Source organism: Ptychodera flava, chromosome 6, assembly GCF_041260155.1.
Source record: "Ptychodera flava strain L36383 chromosome 6, AS_Pfla_20210202, whole genome shotgun sequence".
Classification (NCBI taxonomy): domain Eukaryota; kingdom Metazoa; phylum Hemichordata; class Enteropneusta; family Ptychoderidae; genus Ptychodera; species Ptychodera flava.
In genome coordinates, this window is record NC_091933.1 from 25,294,253 (window position 1) to 25,315,103 (window position 20,851).

Here is a 20,851-nt window from a genome sequence, read left to right on the forward strand (position 1 = left end):
GCTCTCTGAATTTCAATAAAATTCTTTTTGTTTGTGTCAATTTTATCACGTGTTGTAAATGAGTGGTTTCGTCCAAATAGTGCAGCTGGTTCCCTTCTGAGTGGGGTGTAGTCATGTGGAGACTCTTTGTCTGGCCTCCTTCGTGGTTTCAGTTTACACCCAAACAACCAAAACGAGTTATTAAAGTGAGGTCTCGGAGAAGTGATCATTTTGGCTAATACATGTAACTTTGAACTGTAGAGACACTGCAACTTTGGAAGCCACTTTACTGTTGAGTAAGCCAACTTGTTGCAGTCAGAAATTCTGTTTGTACAAATGAAAAACCAGCTCTTCCAAGGGTTATAAATGAGAGTTTATGATTGGCACTCTGTGGTGAAGATTGAGATAACATTATCACGCACTGGTCCATGCACTAGTCTTCAAACAACTTATTTGTCCTACCTATACCATAATCAAAGAAAAAACTGGTGTCACTGTAATTTATCCTCTGCAGACCAAACAAAATTTCTTGTACATATTTTGACCTTGTCAGTGTTTGTTAGTTATTTGAAGATCAGTGCAGCTGTTTTTAATTTCCCCAGACAGACTGTCTACAGTGCAGTTGTTTTCAATTTCCCCAGACACACTGTCTGCGCGGGACACATTGTTTTGACTGATCATCGGCCTCGGAAGTTTTGCCGCCAAAAAGTCATATCCAATCATTCGCTGTTCTATTTGGAAGAAACCACTCATTCATAACACAACACTTGGGGCACTTGGGGCACTTGGGCATAATTAATGAGTTGCTCGGGAAACATAATGCTACTAATATCAAAATACCAGACCAACTACACATTGTGTCTGAAAATGAAACTGTGATCCACACTGAATTACATGACATGGCAGATGATTTCAATAATTTCTTTGTACATGTTGGTGAAAAGCTTGCAAGTGAGCTGAAAGTAACTCACTCAGATGTTAATTTTATGTCATACTTGAAAACTCCACTTGCAAATTCTTTCTTTTTACAGCCCGTAACTGAGCGGGAAATATATTCAATGATTCATTTGTTAGATAACAGGAAGGCCTGTGGCCATGATAATATTAATGTGAAACTTTTACAGGACTCTGCCGATGAAATATCTGAACTTCTTTGTCATATTTTGAATTTATCATTATCAAATGGTGTTTTTCCTGACTATTTGAAAATAGCTCGTGTTGTTCCCATCTATAAGAAGGGAGACACAGGACATATAGGAAACTATAGGCCGATTTCTATTTTGCCTTTGATTAGCAAAATATTTGAAAGAATTGTAAACAACCAAATCTTAAAGTTTTTTGAGAATCATAATATATTTTATCATCATCAATATGGATTTCGAAAACAGCATAGTACCAAAATTTCTCTGATAAGCCTTGTTCAATACCTCTTACATGAAATGGATAAAGGAAACTCGACTCTAGGTCTATTTATCGACTTTTCAAAAGCGTTCGACACTATCAACCATGATGTACTTATAAAGAAACTGAATTATTATGGTGTAAGAGGTGTGCCTCTCCGATGGTTTACAAGCTATCTATCTTCTCGTTATCAATTTGTAGATATGAAGGGTGTTTTCTCTTCTAGAAGGTTAATTTCTTGTGGTGTTCCACAGGGCTCAATCTTAGGACCTACGTTATTCCTTATTTATATTAACGATTTTTGTATGTCTTCTGATTTCTTTGACTTTCGGTTATATGCCGATGATTCGAACTTGTTTCACACTTTTGAAAAGAAAGATTGTATTGATTTAAATAGTGTCAGTATCAAATTAGAACAGGTTTCTCAGTGGTGTACCGCAAATAGACTGACAATGAATTTTACCAAAACAAATTATTTAATTATAACGGGTAGTAGGAATAGGATTGACACTTTTGGAACACTCACCATAAATGATACACCAATTTCTGAGGTCACTTGTTCTTCCTTTGTCGGGGTTACTATTGATAAATGTCTGTCATGGAAACAGCAAATTTCTATTGTCAAGTCTAAAATTAGTAAGTTAACAGGAGTATTTTTGCGTTTGCGCTCTGTTGTACCACAATCTATTCTTGTCACGTTATATAACTCTATAGTTCTTCCACATATTATTTATGGTCTGGAAATTTGGGGGAGTATATATCCAACGTACTTAAATGAGATTCTAAAAATACAAAAACGCATGGTACGAATCATAACTTTCAGCAATTGGAATTCATCATCAAAACCACTATTCAAGAAACTTGGTATTTTAAATATATACCAACAACATAGTTTACAATTAGCGGTTTTTGTCCATGACGTTTTACATGAGAGGTTGCCGACAGAATTCTCCGACTTTTTTACGCCAATTTATCATTCTCACTTCACCAGACAAAATGTTAGAAATGATCTTATAATTCCAAAAACCAAACATAGATTGGGTCAATTCAGTTTACAATTTGCAGGAGCAAAATTATGGAATAGTATACCATTAAATATCAGAGAAATTAATTGCAGGTCACACTTTAAGCGGGAGTACAAATATTTTCTGAAAACAGAAAGTTAATCACACTAATGGTGTTTATTTATTTTAGTTATGACCACATGTGTTTGTATGAGTTGAGGTGATATGACAGAGTTATACAGTATGCCTGTGATATGTTCTACTCAATGATAAATTGTAGTTACAGGGGTTGGACTAGATTAGTTGCCATGCAGACAGCTATTTTCAACCCCTTTTCCCCATTGATTGTATACTTATACTGTATTGGATGTTGTTGTAATCACCTACATTATATTTATATTCATGGGAATAAAGAAAGAATTCAATGATGGAGATTTTTTTGGTTGAAATTCAGAGAGCAGTAAATGAGACCAAATGAAGCTTGATGAAATATCTTTATTGAGTGGTTTACTTTGGCTCCACTGTATGATATTATTCCAGATATTATTATTATCTTTATTCATTTTGAATCCCATGAAGCAGCAAGCAGCCACCCCTACAATGAATTATTCAAACCCAGATAAGCTTTATGGCAACATACCCCCTGCTTGCACAAAGTGTCTGCACCTGACTGAAATGAAAACCGATATCGCTGACAAGTTACCAAAGTCGCTCGCTAATTACCAAGTGAATTCACTATATGGCCAGCAATACAGCTGGGTAATTTGCAAATTGGGTGTCCAGTTTCCAGTCGCCTCCGCTGTAAACAAGCAAATGTTTTTTAGTCATTGGCCCAAATTCATTTTCTATTTGATGGACAATAAATACATGTGTAATCAATGCCAACAATCCAGTTTAAGTAATTTGGTTTAGATTAGCGATTGTCCATTATATTACAATAGTTTGTGGCTAAATTTTCTCCCCTTCTGTATTATATAAGTTCACCGTTTCCTGTTTTAGATATTGTTGATCCTATTGTGTCCCATCTCTTATTCTTAATTCACTTTTACACATATCAAGGCTGTTGATACTTAGATTCCAAACTTGAACTTATGCTGGAGCAGTAACCTACCAGTTCAAATAACTTTCATTTATGTCCAAACAATTTGACTTTTTGTCAAATTTCACATTTATGGCAAATAATAAACAGTAAGGAGGTACAAAGGACGTCGGTGCTCCCCGGGCCCCATGTTTTAAACAGTAAGATCAAATATCGCTGCATGGTGGTGATTTTGTTACAATTTTCTAATGTACAGAGCCATAATTCAGACATATTTCCACCAGTATCATTCAAAGTTGGTACAAGGACATCGACCTATTTCATACATATGCTCGTCAATTTGTTTCACGTCATGTAGCAGTAACATGTCAATTATTGAAGTTTCGTAAGTAGGCTGATATGTCAAGAAATACTGCATCAAATTCATGAAACTTTGTACAGATGTTAAGCTCACATTGCTTTAACATTGAAAAAGACATTTATCAGTGTCATTTTAATTAATTTGTAATTGCATAAGTAATGAACATTCCTAATTAGAGTGATATAGCCACAAATTAATACAACGTCAAATTTGATGAAACGTGATACAGATGTTGATCTCATAGTGTTGTAAATACTGCATCAAACTTTATGAAATATGGTACCAGTGATAATCTGTTAAGTGTTAGGATTGTATGCAAAAATGTTTTGCAACATCCTGTTGATTAATTCCTAGTTGACTCATTTTATGAACTTTAGGATGGTTGCCTACATTGGTTTTATGTTTTTATCACCATGGAACTCATTCTTGGCCATTGAGCGCCATCTGTATCAAAGTATTTTTATCACAAACCTAATAAATGAAGAGGACTCTATCCTCTCCCAGGACATGTAATCAAAGTACCCATTAACAAGTGGGGACTGTGTCATCAACGATGACTTGTTTCTGATTATTATGACTTTTTGACAATTTTCTGATTTTTGCAAACCTGAAACTATAGCCATAGTTGACTGATATATTGACCTGTAACATATCTGTATTGACCTGTAACATATCTGTATTGACCTGTAACATATCTGTAAGCTTGCAAAATTGTTGCATCAGTGTTAGAAAAACACCGTGTAACCAATATGATTTTGATATGTCATTGACTGACTTGTCTCTGTGCTGTTCTACCACTGTCTTTTTTCTGTAAGCAATCCAAGTTTATTAATCATTGAACAAACCCATGTAGCTTTATACAAAAACATTTATAATAAATGTTTAAGGTTTGCTTTGTTTTCTGGATGTTTTGATGTTTATGTCAAAAGCTAAGAATATTAATATGTCAAGTTAAAATTTTTCTTCATTTAGGTCTTTCACAACTGTAGGTCTGACAGTGCTGCCCTGTATTGCCAGTTTGGCGTCACTTTAAGAAATGTGTTTGATACGGAGGTGAGAGAAACTTTAGACTTATCAGCCTGAGTATGCAATAAGTGGAGTTGTTTGAAACTCGTGTCATCTTACTTTATTTGGCAGGTCTCCTGCAAAATGTATATTGTTTTGATGTATTTCAGCTTAGGGAAGTTAGACAAGTGTTGATCTTAAATAAATGACAAGTCAATGACAAATTCAAGCAGTGGTAAAGATACTACACTATACAAGTGCCAATACACAAAGTGCTGTACTTATGCTTAGAAGTTTGAAAGTTTTGGTATTGCATGGACAAAAAGTGTAGCATTTTTGCACTTTTTAAAATGTCCCTTGGACAATATAGCTGTCAAGTTTGTTCTAACTTCTGCATGAATCAATTTATGCCATACTTTTACAGTTAAGCTCACACTCAAATATATCAGTCCCTTTCGCGTTGAATCTTTTATGCTCATGATGTGTCATTTCTTTCAGTGTGCCTATCAAGTATTGATGGACCAACACAACATAGATGTCAAACAACCTATCCCTGGTCTCAACCATGTCTGTCAGATATTTGGGGGACCATTAAATGAAGTAATAAGACTAAAATTGTGTTAGATTGCCATGTTGATACTTTCCTCCCATGTCACAAATAAACCAGGCCGTGTTGTTTTCAGAACCAACATGTTGCATAGTACTTTTGTAATGGATGATGGAAATTTAGTGTGCTAGTGTTACAGTGAATGATGTTGTCAGACTTGTATTGAAAAGCTGTAGGATGGAATCCATACAATATTGCATGTTGGTAAAAGATGTGGATAATACAGCGATAACATCTTCCACATTCACTTTGCTGTCATTTGCACAGTACAGTACAGTATTCAATATCTCCGAAACCACTTCAGAAATGTTTCCAAGGACTTTGGGTAAATGAAAATGATCGCAGTCAATGGTAGTTGTCACCTTTCTTCCTGCTAATTGACTTCTGACTATAAATTTTGGATGTGTTTGTTTGTAAAGAAGCAGCTCCAATTATGTTGTACAGGTGAATGAAGACATCAAGTACAGAATGTCACATGACCATGGATATTGGGGTTACAGACCAATGAGTCGTGACATGGTGATCTATGCCGCTGCTGATGTCTTTGCTTTGCTACCGGATGTTTACTACAACATGAAAAAGTAAGTCTACATGTTGATGCTGGTTCACAAAATTTTTAAGCCAAACCAGTAGTTACAAGAGACTTCGATTTGTTGTCAAAATACACTTGGATGACTCCTTGTAAAGATGCAAACTAAATCAGTCTGGGTTTGATGTCAGATGTAAGGATGGGTCTGAAATAGCTGTGTGAAAAGAAGATTAGCATTGTGCCGGTATAGGCATATCTATTACATGTTATCATGGTTTTTACTACCTGTGTCGTACTTACTTGAGCTGTTGGATTTTCGGAGACCAAATGTGTCCAATGTTGCTGCAGTGTCAGTGTGTGTGCGTATGTGTCATTTGTTCGTAGATGGATTTTGATCCAGTCATAACTTAAGGTCAGTGGTTAGAATGTCATGCAATTTATTACTTGATAGATTTTGGTGGGTGTGGCCTGCATAATTAATGGTAATTTGCATAATTAATGAATTTGTCTACTTGGCTATATTGTAAGAATTACAGAACCAAACGTGATAAACTTTGTGTGCTGTCATAAGGATGGTTTCAGTATGCTATAAGTTTTGTGGGCAATGCGTTTAAATTCAATGCACTGAATTCGTAAGACCTCTTATATTGGTCATATTTTAGATCTAGATATGCAGACAGTTTGATAAGCATTGCTCATTATTAGTGCATTTGCACATATAATGAATTTATGTAATTAGGCCATACATCACAATGGAATGCACTGAATTTGATCTAACTTGTAAGGATAATATCTAATACATAGTTCTGCTCAATGAGCATGGCATTCTGATAGCTGATTTGCATATTTAATGAAATTCTATGCACTGAATTTGATGGGACTTCTAGATACATTGGTAGTACTTAGACTTAGTGATGCTGGAAGTTTGATGAATGTAAATAGTAATGAGCTCATTTGGATAATTATAAATGACTTCAGTAATTAAGCAAAATATCAGTGAATTTGACATGTTGTACAGCATTCAGTAATGACCTGTGTTAACCTCAAACATCAGCATTATAAGAAGCATTAGGTGTACAGTAGCAACAAATTGCTATGAACACCTGTATTTTGGATAGTTTTGCTTCTACACAATGTTTATGGTGCATTCCTTTTGGCACACAGCTACAGTGTTCACTGAAGTCTTACTTGGATTAAAAATGCCTTATCAATATTGTGTTCTGTTTCAGGGCCCTTGATCCCGGCTGGACTTCTCAATTCCAACAACTATGCCAGGCAAATGTAGATTGGCACTTCAGCAGACACAGTAGTGGGCTCTAGGCCATGCGCATCTTCGATACCCCTACGTCCATTTTGGAATCACTTCTTTTGTTTACTGTTATGTAGTGGATCCCGTGTACACATAACTGAACATGAAGGGGTGAAAATTAATGTGTGAAAAACATGTTTTTTGTGGAAACCAATTCAGAGTTTGGTTACAAAATAATGATTCTCTTAAAGATAGAAGAGACTTTGAAAAATAGCAAATATTTATTTTTAGCTCACATTTGGTATACCAATGTGAGGTTATCGTATAAGCTGAATCAGTTCATTTGCATCTGATTTGCATGTCTGCATGTCTGTATATTTGTGGGTATGTGCGGATGTATGTCCGTCACACACAAAGGCTCCCATACCGCCAAAGCTACCATCTCAGTTTTTTGTGTACAGGTAGATGCAGGGGTTGAGATGTGAATTTGTTCAAATGAACACATCAGTGTCAAAAATGTGCAAATGAGGTAAGAAAAAGTGAAATCCTGCAAATGTGCAGGACGCATGCCAGTGAGAAACAGACCAACTCCACTGATCTTGACTCATTTCCTGTCATTGTTACTGTTACATATTAACAGACCAGCTGAAACCATAGAGAGTAGATGGGGAAGACCGTCTATACTAAACTAGTAAGAGGGGCTTGTTTCTGCTATGCATGTTGCTAAAGTTGACCTCCAGTACCTAAAGTTAGACCTTAATTACTTTTGTCATTCTTGTTTTTCTGGTTTAAATATTTCTTGTTGTTTTTCTGGTTGTACTGTGCAGAAATCATTGTCATAACATCAACATAGAATTTTCCTCCACTGAACAGATAGAAACATTTATTGTTGATCATTGGTAACCCATACTGGTATATACCAATTCTGATCAAATTTGAGCGACACCGTATAATTGCGGTATTTTTTATTTATTGCTTTAAATTGTAACATACACACCTCAATTTTACATAAAACCTTAAAATAAGACCAAAGTTTTTTTATGCAGCAGTGAAAATAATGCAGGTAGACTCCTTTCAGCATCTGATCAAGACACATACCTTGGAGTAATGTCATTGTATAAGAGACCTGTGTCCTACCATTGACACCATGGTTATGAACCCTTTTTCTGTGCCATCACTGATGCCATGGTTTGGACTGATTTTTTTGGTGCACTGCAACTAGTTAGGAAGGTAAAGATGGCCTAGATACAGATGAATAATCTGTAACATAGCACTTCATTGTAGCTCTCATGAACTTCCAGATATCAAGGACTTTTACCTGGATTGACTGATACAGAAGGATTGTCCTTAAGATCCAGAGATTTGAAACAAGTTTCATTGATTTGATAGATGTACACAAACTGATATTTTCATCTCCAACCAGTTGTAGTACAGACTCTGCTGCGATGCTGAAATCTTTGATTTTTGAAATTTTTGTTTTTTATCTTGTTTTGGAGATTCTTCAACAATAGAGAACTATAGTTTGTCCAAGCACTTTCAACATTGCTGTTTAAAATCAGTGAGCTAATGTTTCACATGGTGGCTTTGTTCATGTTCATGGTTGTCACAAAACATGACATATATTTCATCAAATGGCTTTAAAACAGGTGTGCAGTAAAAGCCTGTCGGTGGCAAAAGAGTTCCACAAACTTCTGAATTCAGTGATTTTTTTCCAACTTTTGGTTTTTATAATATAATTATATACCTGCTATAGCATCTCACTTTTAGACCCATATATGAAGAAGAATGGATTGAACTTGGGCTCTGGTGTACAACTTAATGAGCTACACAAGTCATTCATAAAGTGAAGAGACAGGTGGGATATACTCTCATAAGTATACTTCTGTAGGAGGGTTCCTAAGTGTCCATAGATTCCATCAAAAGTGCATTGACCTGTGCATTCCTTCTATGAAAAGTTGGTAATAAGGCTCTGCAATATAAAAGTGAAAAAATTCCAAAAATTTTATGTAGTGTCTGATATAAAATAGCCATGCGGAATGACTTTACTATCAATGTTTCCCAATGGACATCATCAGGAAGTATTAAGTAATGTGTTCTGCCTTCAAGTTGTTGGCCACAAGAAAACTGTTGAAATTTTTGCAGTCAGTGCTTCTATTACATGATGCAACATCTTATTTGGTTGCTCTCAGATGAATGATACTGAAAATGTTTTAAGAAATTGTGTACTATTATGTTGGAGCATTAAAATCTTATATGATATTTGTGAAAAGATGTTTCACAGATTAAGGCTTTCTTGCCATATCACACATTTTGAATTCTTGTCATTGCTTGACGAGTATTCCAGCTGAAAAGTTTGATATCACATTCTTTGCATTTTAAAATGGCCGAGTCTGTGTCTTAGCTTTCAAGTCAGCCAAGGACATCAATAGTATGGATGAAATACACAAAATGTTACAAGTGCATGACTACAATTCAGAAAGATGTTTGTACCTGTATCTGGATTTATGAATCCACGTCTTATGAGAAAACTTAAGGTGACGACAGCAGAGTTTGGTTTAAACTCATCACTGGCTATTTTCTCCTTGACCTTTCAGAAAGAGAAATAGAAAAAAGATGTTTTTATATTTTCTTTCATGAGTAAATTTTTGTGCCATAGATACCAGGAAGAGATTAAGGTACAGACTTCCTTGACCTATTTTTAGCTACTATAGACTATAGTCTATAGAAGCTATTGGGATGGGTATCTGTCCGGCGTCCGGCATCAGTCTGTATGTATGTATGTATGTATGTATGTCCGTTTGTGAGGCGTCCGTCCACTCAAATATCTTGAGAACCGCAGTACTTACTGATTTGATATTTGTTGTGTAGATGGAAAATATGATTTTGAGAAACTGCTTTTTTAAATTTTTGATATTGTTGAAAATATGCAAATTAGCGCCAAAAAAGGTGTTTTTGTTAAAAAATCTTCTTCATAACCGCTGGTTAGACAGCTTTATTATTTGGTATACAGGTTCCTAGGGATAACCCAACTTAGATTTGTTCAAATTGTGATGAAATATGCAAATCTGTATTTTTAAGGAATTTTTTTGTCACTTTTGGTCAAAACTTTATTTCATCAAAACCGCTCGTCTGACAGCTTTGATATTTGGTATACAGGTTCCTACAGATGCACTAAATATGATATATTGAATATATGAAGAAATCTGCAATTTTGTATTTTTGGTGCAATTTTTTGCCATTTTTGGTCAAAAAATGTGTTTCTCAAAAATTAATTGTCTGATGCCTTTGATATTTAGTATACAGGTTCCTAGGGGTTGTCTTAGTGTGATATATTGAAATTTGATGAAATCTTCAATTTTTGTATTTTTGGGTCAATTTTTACCATTTTTTGGTCAAAATATTTGTTTCTCAAAAGTTACTCATCTGATAGCTTTGATATTTGGTATACAGGTTCCTAGGCTTTATCTTAATGTAATGTATTGAAATTATGATGAAATCATCAATTTTGTGTTTTTGCAGCTAATTTTGCCATTTTTGGTCAGGCCACCCTGCCACCCTCTTCATCAATACATGTGTCACAAAAAGTTATTCTCTACATAACACAGCAGAGCTCTGTCAACTGTTGGGTCGCTTGTTTTTTCAAAACCGCTGGTCAGACAGCTTTAATATTTGGTTTACAGGTCCCTAGGATGACCTTAGTGAGATAATTTCATACAGTCAGGAAATACTTAAATTTTGTATCCATGTCTATAGTAGCTTCAGGGACTTTGGCCCTATGTTTAAATTTTGGAGATCTCACTTTTGTAAATCCAGGATGACAGTTCACCATTTGATTTTCTGGTTCATCTATCAGTCCTCACTCCATCATTGACAAGAAATCAAATTTGCTCAAATTGGCTCCATACAAGTACTGGGATGCCCACAAATGTTTGAAGTCTATCTCTCTGTTCCTGTAAACTGATTCCAAGATACCACCAGACACTTGAGTCTGCTTTGTTTGTGCAAGATAGTGATCTCTATACTGGAGTATGCATTGGTTCTCACAGAGGTAAACAGGCTGAGTACATTCTGTGAAAAAAATTGCACAAAGTGCTCACTATTTTCTGTGTTCTCTTGAGATTTTTATCTGATATATATAAATACATGTAGCTTAATCTTACATTATACTAAGAAAAGCCTGACTTTACCTCTTCAAGTGTCCAGAAATAGAATTCACTAACTTCGCCATCGCCAATCTTGGGTTGAAAATCCAGTGGCAACTCCAGGTCATATACAAACTCAATCTCCGGGCTTATTCCTCTTTCATCCATGTAGCAATAGCTACACATTAAGACAATACAGAAAGATTCTCCTGTCAGCTAAGAATTCAAATTATGTACTTCTTTCCTGTAAGTACAAACTTCCATCACCATTCAACCTTTTGTATATCTCCACCCTTGCATCAAATCACGGTGTCCTTATATTAAATAGGTTAAACTTTGACCTTGGTATAAAGTCAGGGTGTCCTCACATTCAAATTCGTAGTTAAACTCTGACCATGCATCAAATCAGGGTGTCCTTATATTCAAATACCTGGTTGAACTTTGACCTTGGTATCTCACATTCAAATTCCTAGTTAAACTTTGACCTTGCATCAAATCAGGGTGTCCTCATTCAAATTCCTACTTGAACTTTGACCTTGCATCAAAGTATTTTTTTTTTCACATAGATGACTAGGATTTGTGAATGCACGTGTGTAAAATTGGTCTGTGTTGTTATCAAGCAAGTGTGACATGGTAATGTGGCTTTGGAATACTACATGTTTATTTCTATGGTGTTCAGATTTTTGAAATAATTGGACTTTGTCAACTTGTGAAATATACTACGGTAACTGTTAGTTCACAGTGGCCAAGAAGTTTGACAATACTCAACATGCACATTACACATAAAGACCACACACTGATCCAGAGTACTTTGAGAACTTCAGGAGCAAGCCAGACTGTTGACTGTTGCTTGTGTTGTTTTGCCCTTTTCACATCCCTAGAAGTGGCGTGACATTCTGGGTAAGTTCTGGGACTCAACAATGTGAGAATTCACCATATACAGCCCTCTCTGATAAAACCATGATACAAACAAAATTAGCAGGAAAAACTTTTGACAATCTAGGGATACACATAATCTTACTCAGCCAAAGATATGTAGTCTAACAAGTCAGTAATACCTGATTGTCCCTGTGGGGACAGCTTGTCTGGCGATGGACTCCGGTATACAAGCCTCTTCAGCACATTCTTTGACAAGACACTCAAATACCTTCACTCCTGCTGGCAGGCCACCTGCAGACTGCAGTGGGAATATCATTGATAACATGGATTACAATGGAAACCAACTCACATGAGAGGTTGTTGTCAGTATCCTGGTATGGGAATGAATGTGATCTCTGCAGAGTGTTACAGCACACAAAGCAGAGTGACGACCAAATGAATGGCATGTGGTGTGACCGGTTTTCTGATACGTTCACATTTATGGGATAGCTTCTGGTAACTCTGATGGGAATGTGGTTTAATTGTCAGATTACACCACTGTGGATTTAAAAATGATGTGCAAGATGCACACTCAAAGGTTTAGAACAGTGAGCAGACTGTACATAGGTTGCTCATGGCCTTTCAAGTACAGTTTATATATTCAGATTTTCCAGTATGATGAGAATTATATAAAGGTAAATCAATCTTTTGCTGATTGTACAGATGCTGTAAAATTCTTAAACATCCCGAATTTTGAGGCTGAAGGAGACAATTTGGAATATGCTAAAACATTGAATTGATGAGTTCATTTCAATTAGTACCAAACATCTACGTTAAAATGCCTTTTATTGTAAGTATTGATACAGAATTAGAAATGCCCATGCACTTGTAACTTTCACTTTAATATTACACATTTATATAAATGCATGCTTGGTCAAAAAGTGACCAACACTTGATGACACGTCCAGAACTAAGGGGTACATCATCTTACTATGTTATCAAGCTTCCCGGGAAATGTCTGTTTGGTCGGTGATCTCCTGGCAATCCATAAACAAACGCCTTTGTCTGGATGTTTACAATATCCATTGATATGGACACCATATTGGACTACACCTAACAAACCTACAAAGAACAAGAGGAACAGATCATTGAGATATATATAATGGATGTAGCTGCTAACAACTTGTAGACCGTCTCAAGCAAGATTTGTTTATTGGAAATTTACTGATGGTTCTACCACCCTGTATTGGAAACAATTACTTCTGGAAAATTTATATGGAGATTTTGTTTGTGAAAAAGTTTTTGTTTTCTTGTTACGGTCATTTGTAATCTTATGCAGAAAGAATATTTGCATTGTAACTTTTGCATGAATTAGTTTACTCTTGTTGAAAGTCCATACACATGCTGGTTACCATGACACTGTCACTGCAGAAAAGGAATATTTCATTTTTTAGTCCCCGCGGACGAAGTCCGGCGGGGACTTATAGATTGGGTCCTGTCCGTCCATGCGTCCGTCCGTCCGGAGCCGTTTCTCAGACACTGCTGAACCAATTTTGTTCGAACTTGGCACAAAGGCATAACACTATGACCTACAGATGCACAGTTCAATATGGCCGCAAGGTGGCCATATTTTTGCGATTTTTCATGTCTTTGAACCATAACTCAAACATCCTTGAACCGATTCTGTTCAAACTTGGCACAAAGGCATAGTACTATGACCTACAGATTCACAGCGATTTATTTTGCGATACGATCCAATATGGCCGCAAGGTGGCCATATTTTTGCGATTTTTCATGTCTTTGAACCATAACTCAAACATCCTTGAACAGATTCTGTTCAAACTTGGCACAAAGGCATAACACTATAATGGCCTACATATGCATGTCGGATTATATTGCGATACAATCCAATATGGGCGTGAGGTGGCCATTTTGTTTGTGTTTTTGTGTCTTTGAACCATTACTCAGACATCCTTGAACAGATTCTGTTCAAACTTGGCACAAAGGCATAACACTATGGCCTACATATGCATGTCAAATTATTTTGCGATACGATCCAAAATGGGCGTGAGACGGCCATTTTGTTTTGCGATTTTTCGTGTCTTTGAACCATTAATTCAAACATCCTTGAACCGATTCTGTTCAAACTTGGCACAAAGGCATAACACTATGGCCTACATATGCATGTCGCATTATATTGCGATACGATCCAATATGGGTGTGAGGCGGCCATTTTGTTTGGGATTTTTTCATGTCTTTGAATCATAACTCAAACATCCTTGAACCGACTTTGTTCAAACATGGCACAAAGGCAAAGCACTATGGCATACATATGCATGTATCAATTAACCTTGAGATAGGAGCCAATATGGCTGCAGAACTGCCATTTTGTGTGAATTTTGCATGTCTTTGAAGCTTAATTCAAAGGTCATTACACCGATTTTGTCCAAACTTGACACAAAGATCATGCACTATGGCATACATATACATGTCAATGTACTTCGTGACATGTTCCAATATGGTTGCCAGATTGTCACTTTTCCCCAATATCGCTGCCAGATGGTCATTTTTGGATTTCTTCATGTCTTTGAGGCTTAATCATATGCAAATATTCCTTATCCAATGTTGTTGAGACTTGGTACAAAGATAAAGTACTATGGCATACATATGCATGTCTACTAATTTTGTGCTATGATCCATATGGTCAGTAGACAGCCATTTGATTTCAATTTTGGTGTGATTTTTTATGTCTTTGAAACATAAACATAGGTCACTGTCCTTTGATGGACTGATTTTGTTTAAACTTGATATGGCTGCATTCTTGTGCACATTAATTTGTTTCATTATATGATCCGAAATGGCTGATTACAACAACATACCCGATCCCATACCAATTCTAAAATTCCACCAAACCATGTGAATAGTATGTGCAATCATGACACTAGAGGCAGCGAGGGCATCGTTATGTGTGATGTAATCTAAAGTACCTTCAATGGTCATTACCGGCAGAGATGGGTCAATTTTATTGAACGTTCCTCAGATTACTTTATTATGCAAGTCACAGGCCTGATGCACCCATTGCATCAATGTCATTCCACAGCTACCTAGACCACAGCTACCTAGACACCAAAGATTATAACAAAATGGACAAGCGGGGACTGTGTCATCAACGATGACTTGTTCAAGGGGTGGTCAGGGTGTGTTGATGGATAAATGTGGGTGAGAGGGTTAACAGTGTGTCACATCTTTTCATTAGGCCAATATACTGAAAATATAGTGTACACAGAATGCAGATAATGAATTGTTTCGGCAATCATTCAACTTAACCTTTTACCCATGAGGTAACAGCAGACATTTCAAGGTTGAATTTAGCTTAAAAGTTTAATTTTATATTACTATTCAGAAGTTCTATTTTACATGATCGGCCATCATATGCTCATTGACAGTCTAAACATCACAATTTGTTTTTGAAAAAATATCAATGTCACACATGATTAAGATGTGGTGAGGTGAATTTCATTTTTTAGTCATCATGAGTGTAGAGAGGAGTCAAACTCGATGCCAAAAGAATATTCAAGAAGACATATTCACTCATAAAAAGAATGAGTTTTGTTAGAGCAGAAATGACTCAAGTGTATAATTCGTTAATTACAATGATAGATCTAATCTCTTTAGTCAAACAGTTCATTCACTTACTTGTAGCTGATCTTTCAAGCGCCATCAATGGTTCCGCTTGATACGATTCACTCACTCTGTATTTCTGCAGATTGAGAGACCCAAAATTACTTTTCCTGTTTGATACAGATTATTACCACGGTAAAATGGGAAATCATTTATTTACTTTGTTTAGATTATGGTACACAGGACCTATCGTTTGAACTAATTATACTGCAATGAAAAAATTATTATTATTGTTATTGTTGTTATTGTTGTTGTTGTCATCAATGCTATTATTCTTATCTCAAACAGGAGTAACGGTTTGCTGGTACCTTTACATCAAATTTCTTAATCAGTGCTACCTTACTTGAAAACTTTTCACACCTCATTCCTTCAACTTGGTTCAAGTCGGTGAATTTAAAAAAATAAAAGCATTTATAATAGTTTCTCTTGTGTCTCTCCTATTTCGTACAAACCTATCCGGAATTTGGCAGCTCACGCCAGGTTTTCCCAGCGATTGAATGCGTCACGTTTGAGTCTGCGCAGTAGTGAGTTAGTTTCTGCCGGATTCACCGACTTGGACTTCTTGCAAAGTACAGGCGGTGAGACGGACTGTGTACACAGTGACGTAGAGCAAATACAAAATGATTGACAGCCCCCGCCGTTATTCTGGCCAATAAGAAGAACGCATTCTAATAAACCTCTGCCTGCATTAAAAAGTTTGTTGTCATCTCCATGCAAAGCTAGACATCGAGTGCGTTTTATATCTGGGCGAATAATGGCATCAAGTTCGTACATCAACCGCGTTTTACAACTGATCGGTCGACCATCGCTTATCACGCGAGACTACCAAAGAAAGCTTGTTGAGAGTCACATTGAGGGAAAAGATGTGTTCATCTGCGCACCAACCGGCAGCGGAAAATCACTGACATACGAAGTCGCCCCACATTGTTTTGATTTCCATCGCTTTGGGCACGTAAGAGAACAGGCTACAACTGTAAGGACGGTGTCTTTTTCCATCCTTGAATAACCGGCGACGATTTTCGCATTTTGCAACATGGGCCCACAAACAACACAGATATTTTCACGCGTTTTCGGTGATACAACAAAGGTCGTGCTGACTTTTGTGGGAGTGATCGCACTCGACATTTTGTCAACAACGCCATGTGAGTTTTATGCACGTCTCGTTTGGGTCAATTGGTAACTCCTCCCAATGTGTAAAATTTAGTGATGTCATCTTATGAATAATATATGAGTAAAGAAAACGTCATCTCATGAATAATTTATAACAACGCAGATCGTGCAAGAAAGCCAAGTCTGTGATTCCGGGTGAAACTCCGCTGTATAGCGTTCACTCCACTCATCGCGTCCACCCTACTCATAGCGTCCACTCAAGCGCGCGTTTCACATGAAAGCAGAATACAAATCATTGCGTTTACTCCACTCAAAAATTCACAAATCACAGACTTGAACCAAGTCTAACCTCATTCCTCCAACCTGTCAAAGCACTGAATAAATTTTGCTCTCGGAGTGTTTCCATAACTTCATGAACCTTCCGCGTCCTTTCTTCATATGTTTTCAATGTTGGAGACAGCGCCACAGTGCCTTTCCCATTTTGTCCTTCTGTGACGTCAAACACTGCTGGGAATTTCTTTAGTTGGGCTTTTACATCTGGGGATACTACTCCCACTTGTTTACCATTTATCAGAAATGGGCTGCAGTGAGGTTTTGCTGAACCTACGGTGGGAATGTGAGCAGAAAGAAAGAGTGCAATATTATACATCTTTTAAAAGGGAGTTAAACCTTAGCTCCCTTAAACCAAGCCGTAAGAAAACCCAAGAGTAAGACTTTCATGCACTCCTGTGAGGATAGTTGTAATAGTGAAAATAACATGAAAACAAGTACACGTTTGATTATTTTTGAAAGAAAGCAACAATGCGAATTGTCTAATTGTGCTGCAAAAACTCAAGTTTTGACCAAAAACGACAAAGTTTGCCCTAGATATTTAAAAATATGCAAGTTACATGATAACAGAATTAGAATAGGCCATTCCTAAAGACCTGCTAAGCAACTTTGAAAGTAATTTCTCTGGGCCATCATTACAAGATAGTTTTTGACTTTCTGAAAAAAAATTATACAATTATTTGTTCACATATGTAACCCACATCCACAAGACTCAAACCTGCACTACGTCCTATACTATTGCTTATCAAAGCTTTCACCTACCAAGACTGGTCACATTTGGTTGCAGTTTTTGTGTTTGTGGGCTCAACAATTTGGTCTTAGGTGTACCGTGGATTCCACACACTATCACACTGTACATATCACACTAGTGCTGTAACTCACAACATTGCCCTATCAACATCACATGAGGTACTGAGTCAATATCTCGCGTGATGTGGACAGATTGATTTAGTCCCTTGATCAATCAAATTTTGGCAGCGTGTGAACAAGCAATCAAGGATTGTTATTCAGATGTTTATACATAAAGATAGTGGAGACAAATATCCTGTTCATTCAGAATGTAGCCTATTCAAAATGAAAAAATCAAGTCCATCGTTCCTTTTTACATAACTGCTGTATGGCAGACTTCTAATTAATTTTCATACCAAAAATTACAAAAATAACATCGCCAATTTTATCATAACCTGAATAAAAATCTGGATGAGAATACTCCTAAGGAGGTACTAAAGAAAATAAGTTATTCTATCAAAAATAAAAATTATAGCCTGGGAAAAAGTAACAATTTTGCAAACAATATCAACAAGCCAGGAACATGCAGAATCTCGGAACTTTCACACGGAAACTAGGAAAAGCCTGCACTTTTGCAAAGAAGATTCAAGTTGATGAACGATGCCAACACAACAGACGATATGGATAGGATCGATAGATGCACACGTTATCCCCTATTACCTTTACCACACAAAACAAAATGCTTAACCCTATAAGCTTAACCCTTTCACCACCATGGTTTGTCCCAAATCCATTGTTTTCTATGGTAAAGTTGGACCTGTATACAGGGAACTGGGGGTGAAAGGGTTAAAGCCCCAGTGCTGCTAACATGTGATGGTTTTTCATTATTTTTATTTTATAAATAAATTGCAACTTCTTATCCTACTCCCCAAAGAATGTTGAAACACCCACTATTTAGCTTGTCAACTTAGCGTCTATATGTGTAAAATGCATTGTTATTGTTTACATTTGAATTCTAGTCCGGACCAGAAGTCAGTTTTCAACAATAACAATGCACTTTACAACCATAGGGTTGAGTTGACACAGGTGCAGCCAACGGAGCTATTCATCGAAAAAGCTATTCCAGGAGCAATTTTTGAGGGCAGGGGAAATTTTAATTTTGTTAGGGCAGGGGACATGTTTTTAGGTGGTAGGGGAGCAAATTTTAGTTTTTTTGTAGGGCAGGGCGGATATCGGTTGATTGTCCTGGGGACAGGGCTTGGCGAAAAACTTTTTGAGGGGAATTGTTTCTAGGGCAGGGGAAATTGGCAAGTTTTTTTTCGCCACAGGGCGAGGGAGCTTCAAAAATTCACAGTGGGGAGGGGAAACAGGCAAAAATAAGTGGGGAGTGGGTAAAAATGAAGTTTGAGTGTGGGAGGGTAAGTCGAAAAATTTTCTGTGGGAGGGCAAATTATGAACAGCTAATTAATTACCCTCTTGACTTAAAATTAGTCAGTTCACATTATTTGTCATGCACAATATATCTTATCATAGTAAAGACCTTTTTAAAAGTGCATTGTTCGTTGGCTGCACCTGTTGACAAGCTGGATACTGTGTATATCAACATTCTTTGGGGAGAAGAACAAGGAATTATGGTTCACATTCAAAATAAAAATGGTGAAATTATCATCAAAAGTTAGCAACACTGGGGCTTTAAAGAAAAGAAAAACACGTTTGCCATCAATCATAGAGGTTGAATTTGAACATTTTGCATTTGAAACCCCCTCCCTCGCCTGTCAAGTCGTGTTAACCGTACGTAGGCCGAGAGGTCGTGCCAAAGCATTATGCAGCTCGCGTGACCCTGGGATGACTTTATTTCATACTCACGTGACGTCAACTTTTACTAGGAACAGGACCGTATCTACTATGACTCCCACATCTCAAACACCAACACTTATACTATGGCTATGAACCTACCACAGCCGTGCCCTCGGCCATGCCTTACCAGGTAGATCGAAGGCATTGCACCAGCGGACAACATCGAGCATGCGTTGCGACCAAGATCCCGAGTCACACTTGCAGTCTTCCATCGTCGTGTCCGCTGACACCTACACCGATGAAGCAGTTTTGTGTGTCTGCACAGCTCTGTCTGTGTGTTGCTGCAAACTAAATTGCCATCTGTACACAACTTCGGTATCTCGAAATGTGACGACGATCGCAGACGCCAGCAGACAGACCGATCAACGTTTTACAAGCATTCAAGCTCTGCTACCTGCTCTGCTACAAGCAAACGCCCTCTTGCGACTGCACTATGTCAGTTGTTCCACTCGCTTTTCCCTGCGTTCCTTTTTCCTCATTCTCCTCCGAGCTTCGTGAGCATGTTGCCAGGTAAACTAACAAGAGAACAGACATAGATGGGAAAACAAATTAATTAAGAGGCGGACCATTTGATATTCGGGGGGGGGGGGGTCCTGGAAGATTGACTTTGGAGCGGTATTTTTCTCTTCCTGCTTCCAACTCGGCCCGGGATCATTTTTTTCCGGCTTCCATCCGTGCGAAATCTGGCTACTGTTTTTTTTTAAATTTCCCCCTAAGATGAACATTTGTTTCCTGCGTGCGTATGGGCGTATGTTCCTTTTTCTTTCAGCAGGGAAAGAAATGTACAGCAGCACAAAGTTGACACTAACTATAGGCAAACGGCATCTCGAATGGAAAGAAAATGATGGCAGCAACCTGTAGGCCTAGGGCTTACTGCATCGAGATTACTAATGGAGGGTTTTAAAAAGTAATCGTGGACTCAATCTGCAAAATATCTACCATCACTTTTCAGTGATTAAGTTTGTTCTAT

General features: G+C 37.2%; 2 protein-coding genes across 3 annotated transcripts in view; one reads left to right on the forward strand and one right to left on the reverse strand.

The window, feature by feature from the left end:
* The window catches only part of LOC139135306 (egalitarian protein homolog), a 40,040-nt gene extending 31,913 nt beyond the window's left edge, over positions 1 to 8,127 (forward strand). Inside the window, exons 4-7 of the mRNA XM_070702646.1 lie at positions 4,757 to 4,837; positions 5,288 to 5,389; positions 5,841 to 5,977; positions 7,155 to 8,127. Of these exons, the coding sequence (XP_070558747.1) occupies positions 4,757 to 4,837; positions 5,288 to 5,389; positions 5,841 to 5,977; positions 7,155 to 7,245 (411 nt within the window). The 3' untranslated portion in view covers positions 7,246 to 8,127. The remainder of the gene's footprint in view (positions 1 to 4,756; positions 4,838 to 5,287; positions 5,390 to 5,840; positions 5,978 to 7,154) is intronic.
* Positions 8,127 to 20,264, reverse strand: LOC139135307 (uncharacterized). 2 transcript variants are annotated; one of them, XM_070702647.1, is made up of 8 exons: positions 20,009 to 20,264; positions 17,315 to 17,568; positions 15,871 to 15,934; positions 13,166 to 13,296; positions 12,375 to 12,493; positions 11,362 to 11,494; positions 9,665 to 9,761; positions 8,127 to 9,143 (listed from the first exon to the last, which is right to left on the reverse strand). In XM_070702647.1, exons 1-8 carry the CDS (start codon positions 20,091 to 20,093, stop codon positions 9,091 to 9,093), a joined length of 936 nt encoding a protein of 311 aa, XP_070558748.1. In that variant the 5' UTR covers positions 20,094 to 20,264; the 3' UTR covers positions 8,127 to 9,090. The 2 variants fall into 2 exon arrangements, with proteins under 2 accessions (XP_070558748.1, XP_070558749.1); XM_070702648.1 differs by having other exon boundaries at positions 19,981 to 20,247.
* Between the last annotated feature and the right edge of the window lie 587 nt (positions 20,265 to 20,851).

Bases quoted from the DNA above. Each gene is read 5' to 3' on its own strand.
- LOC139135307 (XM_070702647.1), bottom strand. From the start codon at position 20,093: ATGGAAGACTGCAAGTGTGACTCGGGATCTTGGTCGCAACGCATGCTC. The intron at 11,495-12,374 runs GTATTACTGACT...CTTAATGTGTAG, and splicing joins GTCCCCACAGGGACAATCAG to CTATTGCTACATGGATGAAA. The intron at 9,762-11,361 runs GTAAAGTCAGGC...TCTTTCTGAAAG, and splicing joins ATTTCTGGACACTTGAAGAG to GTCAAGGAGAAAATAGCCAG.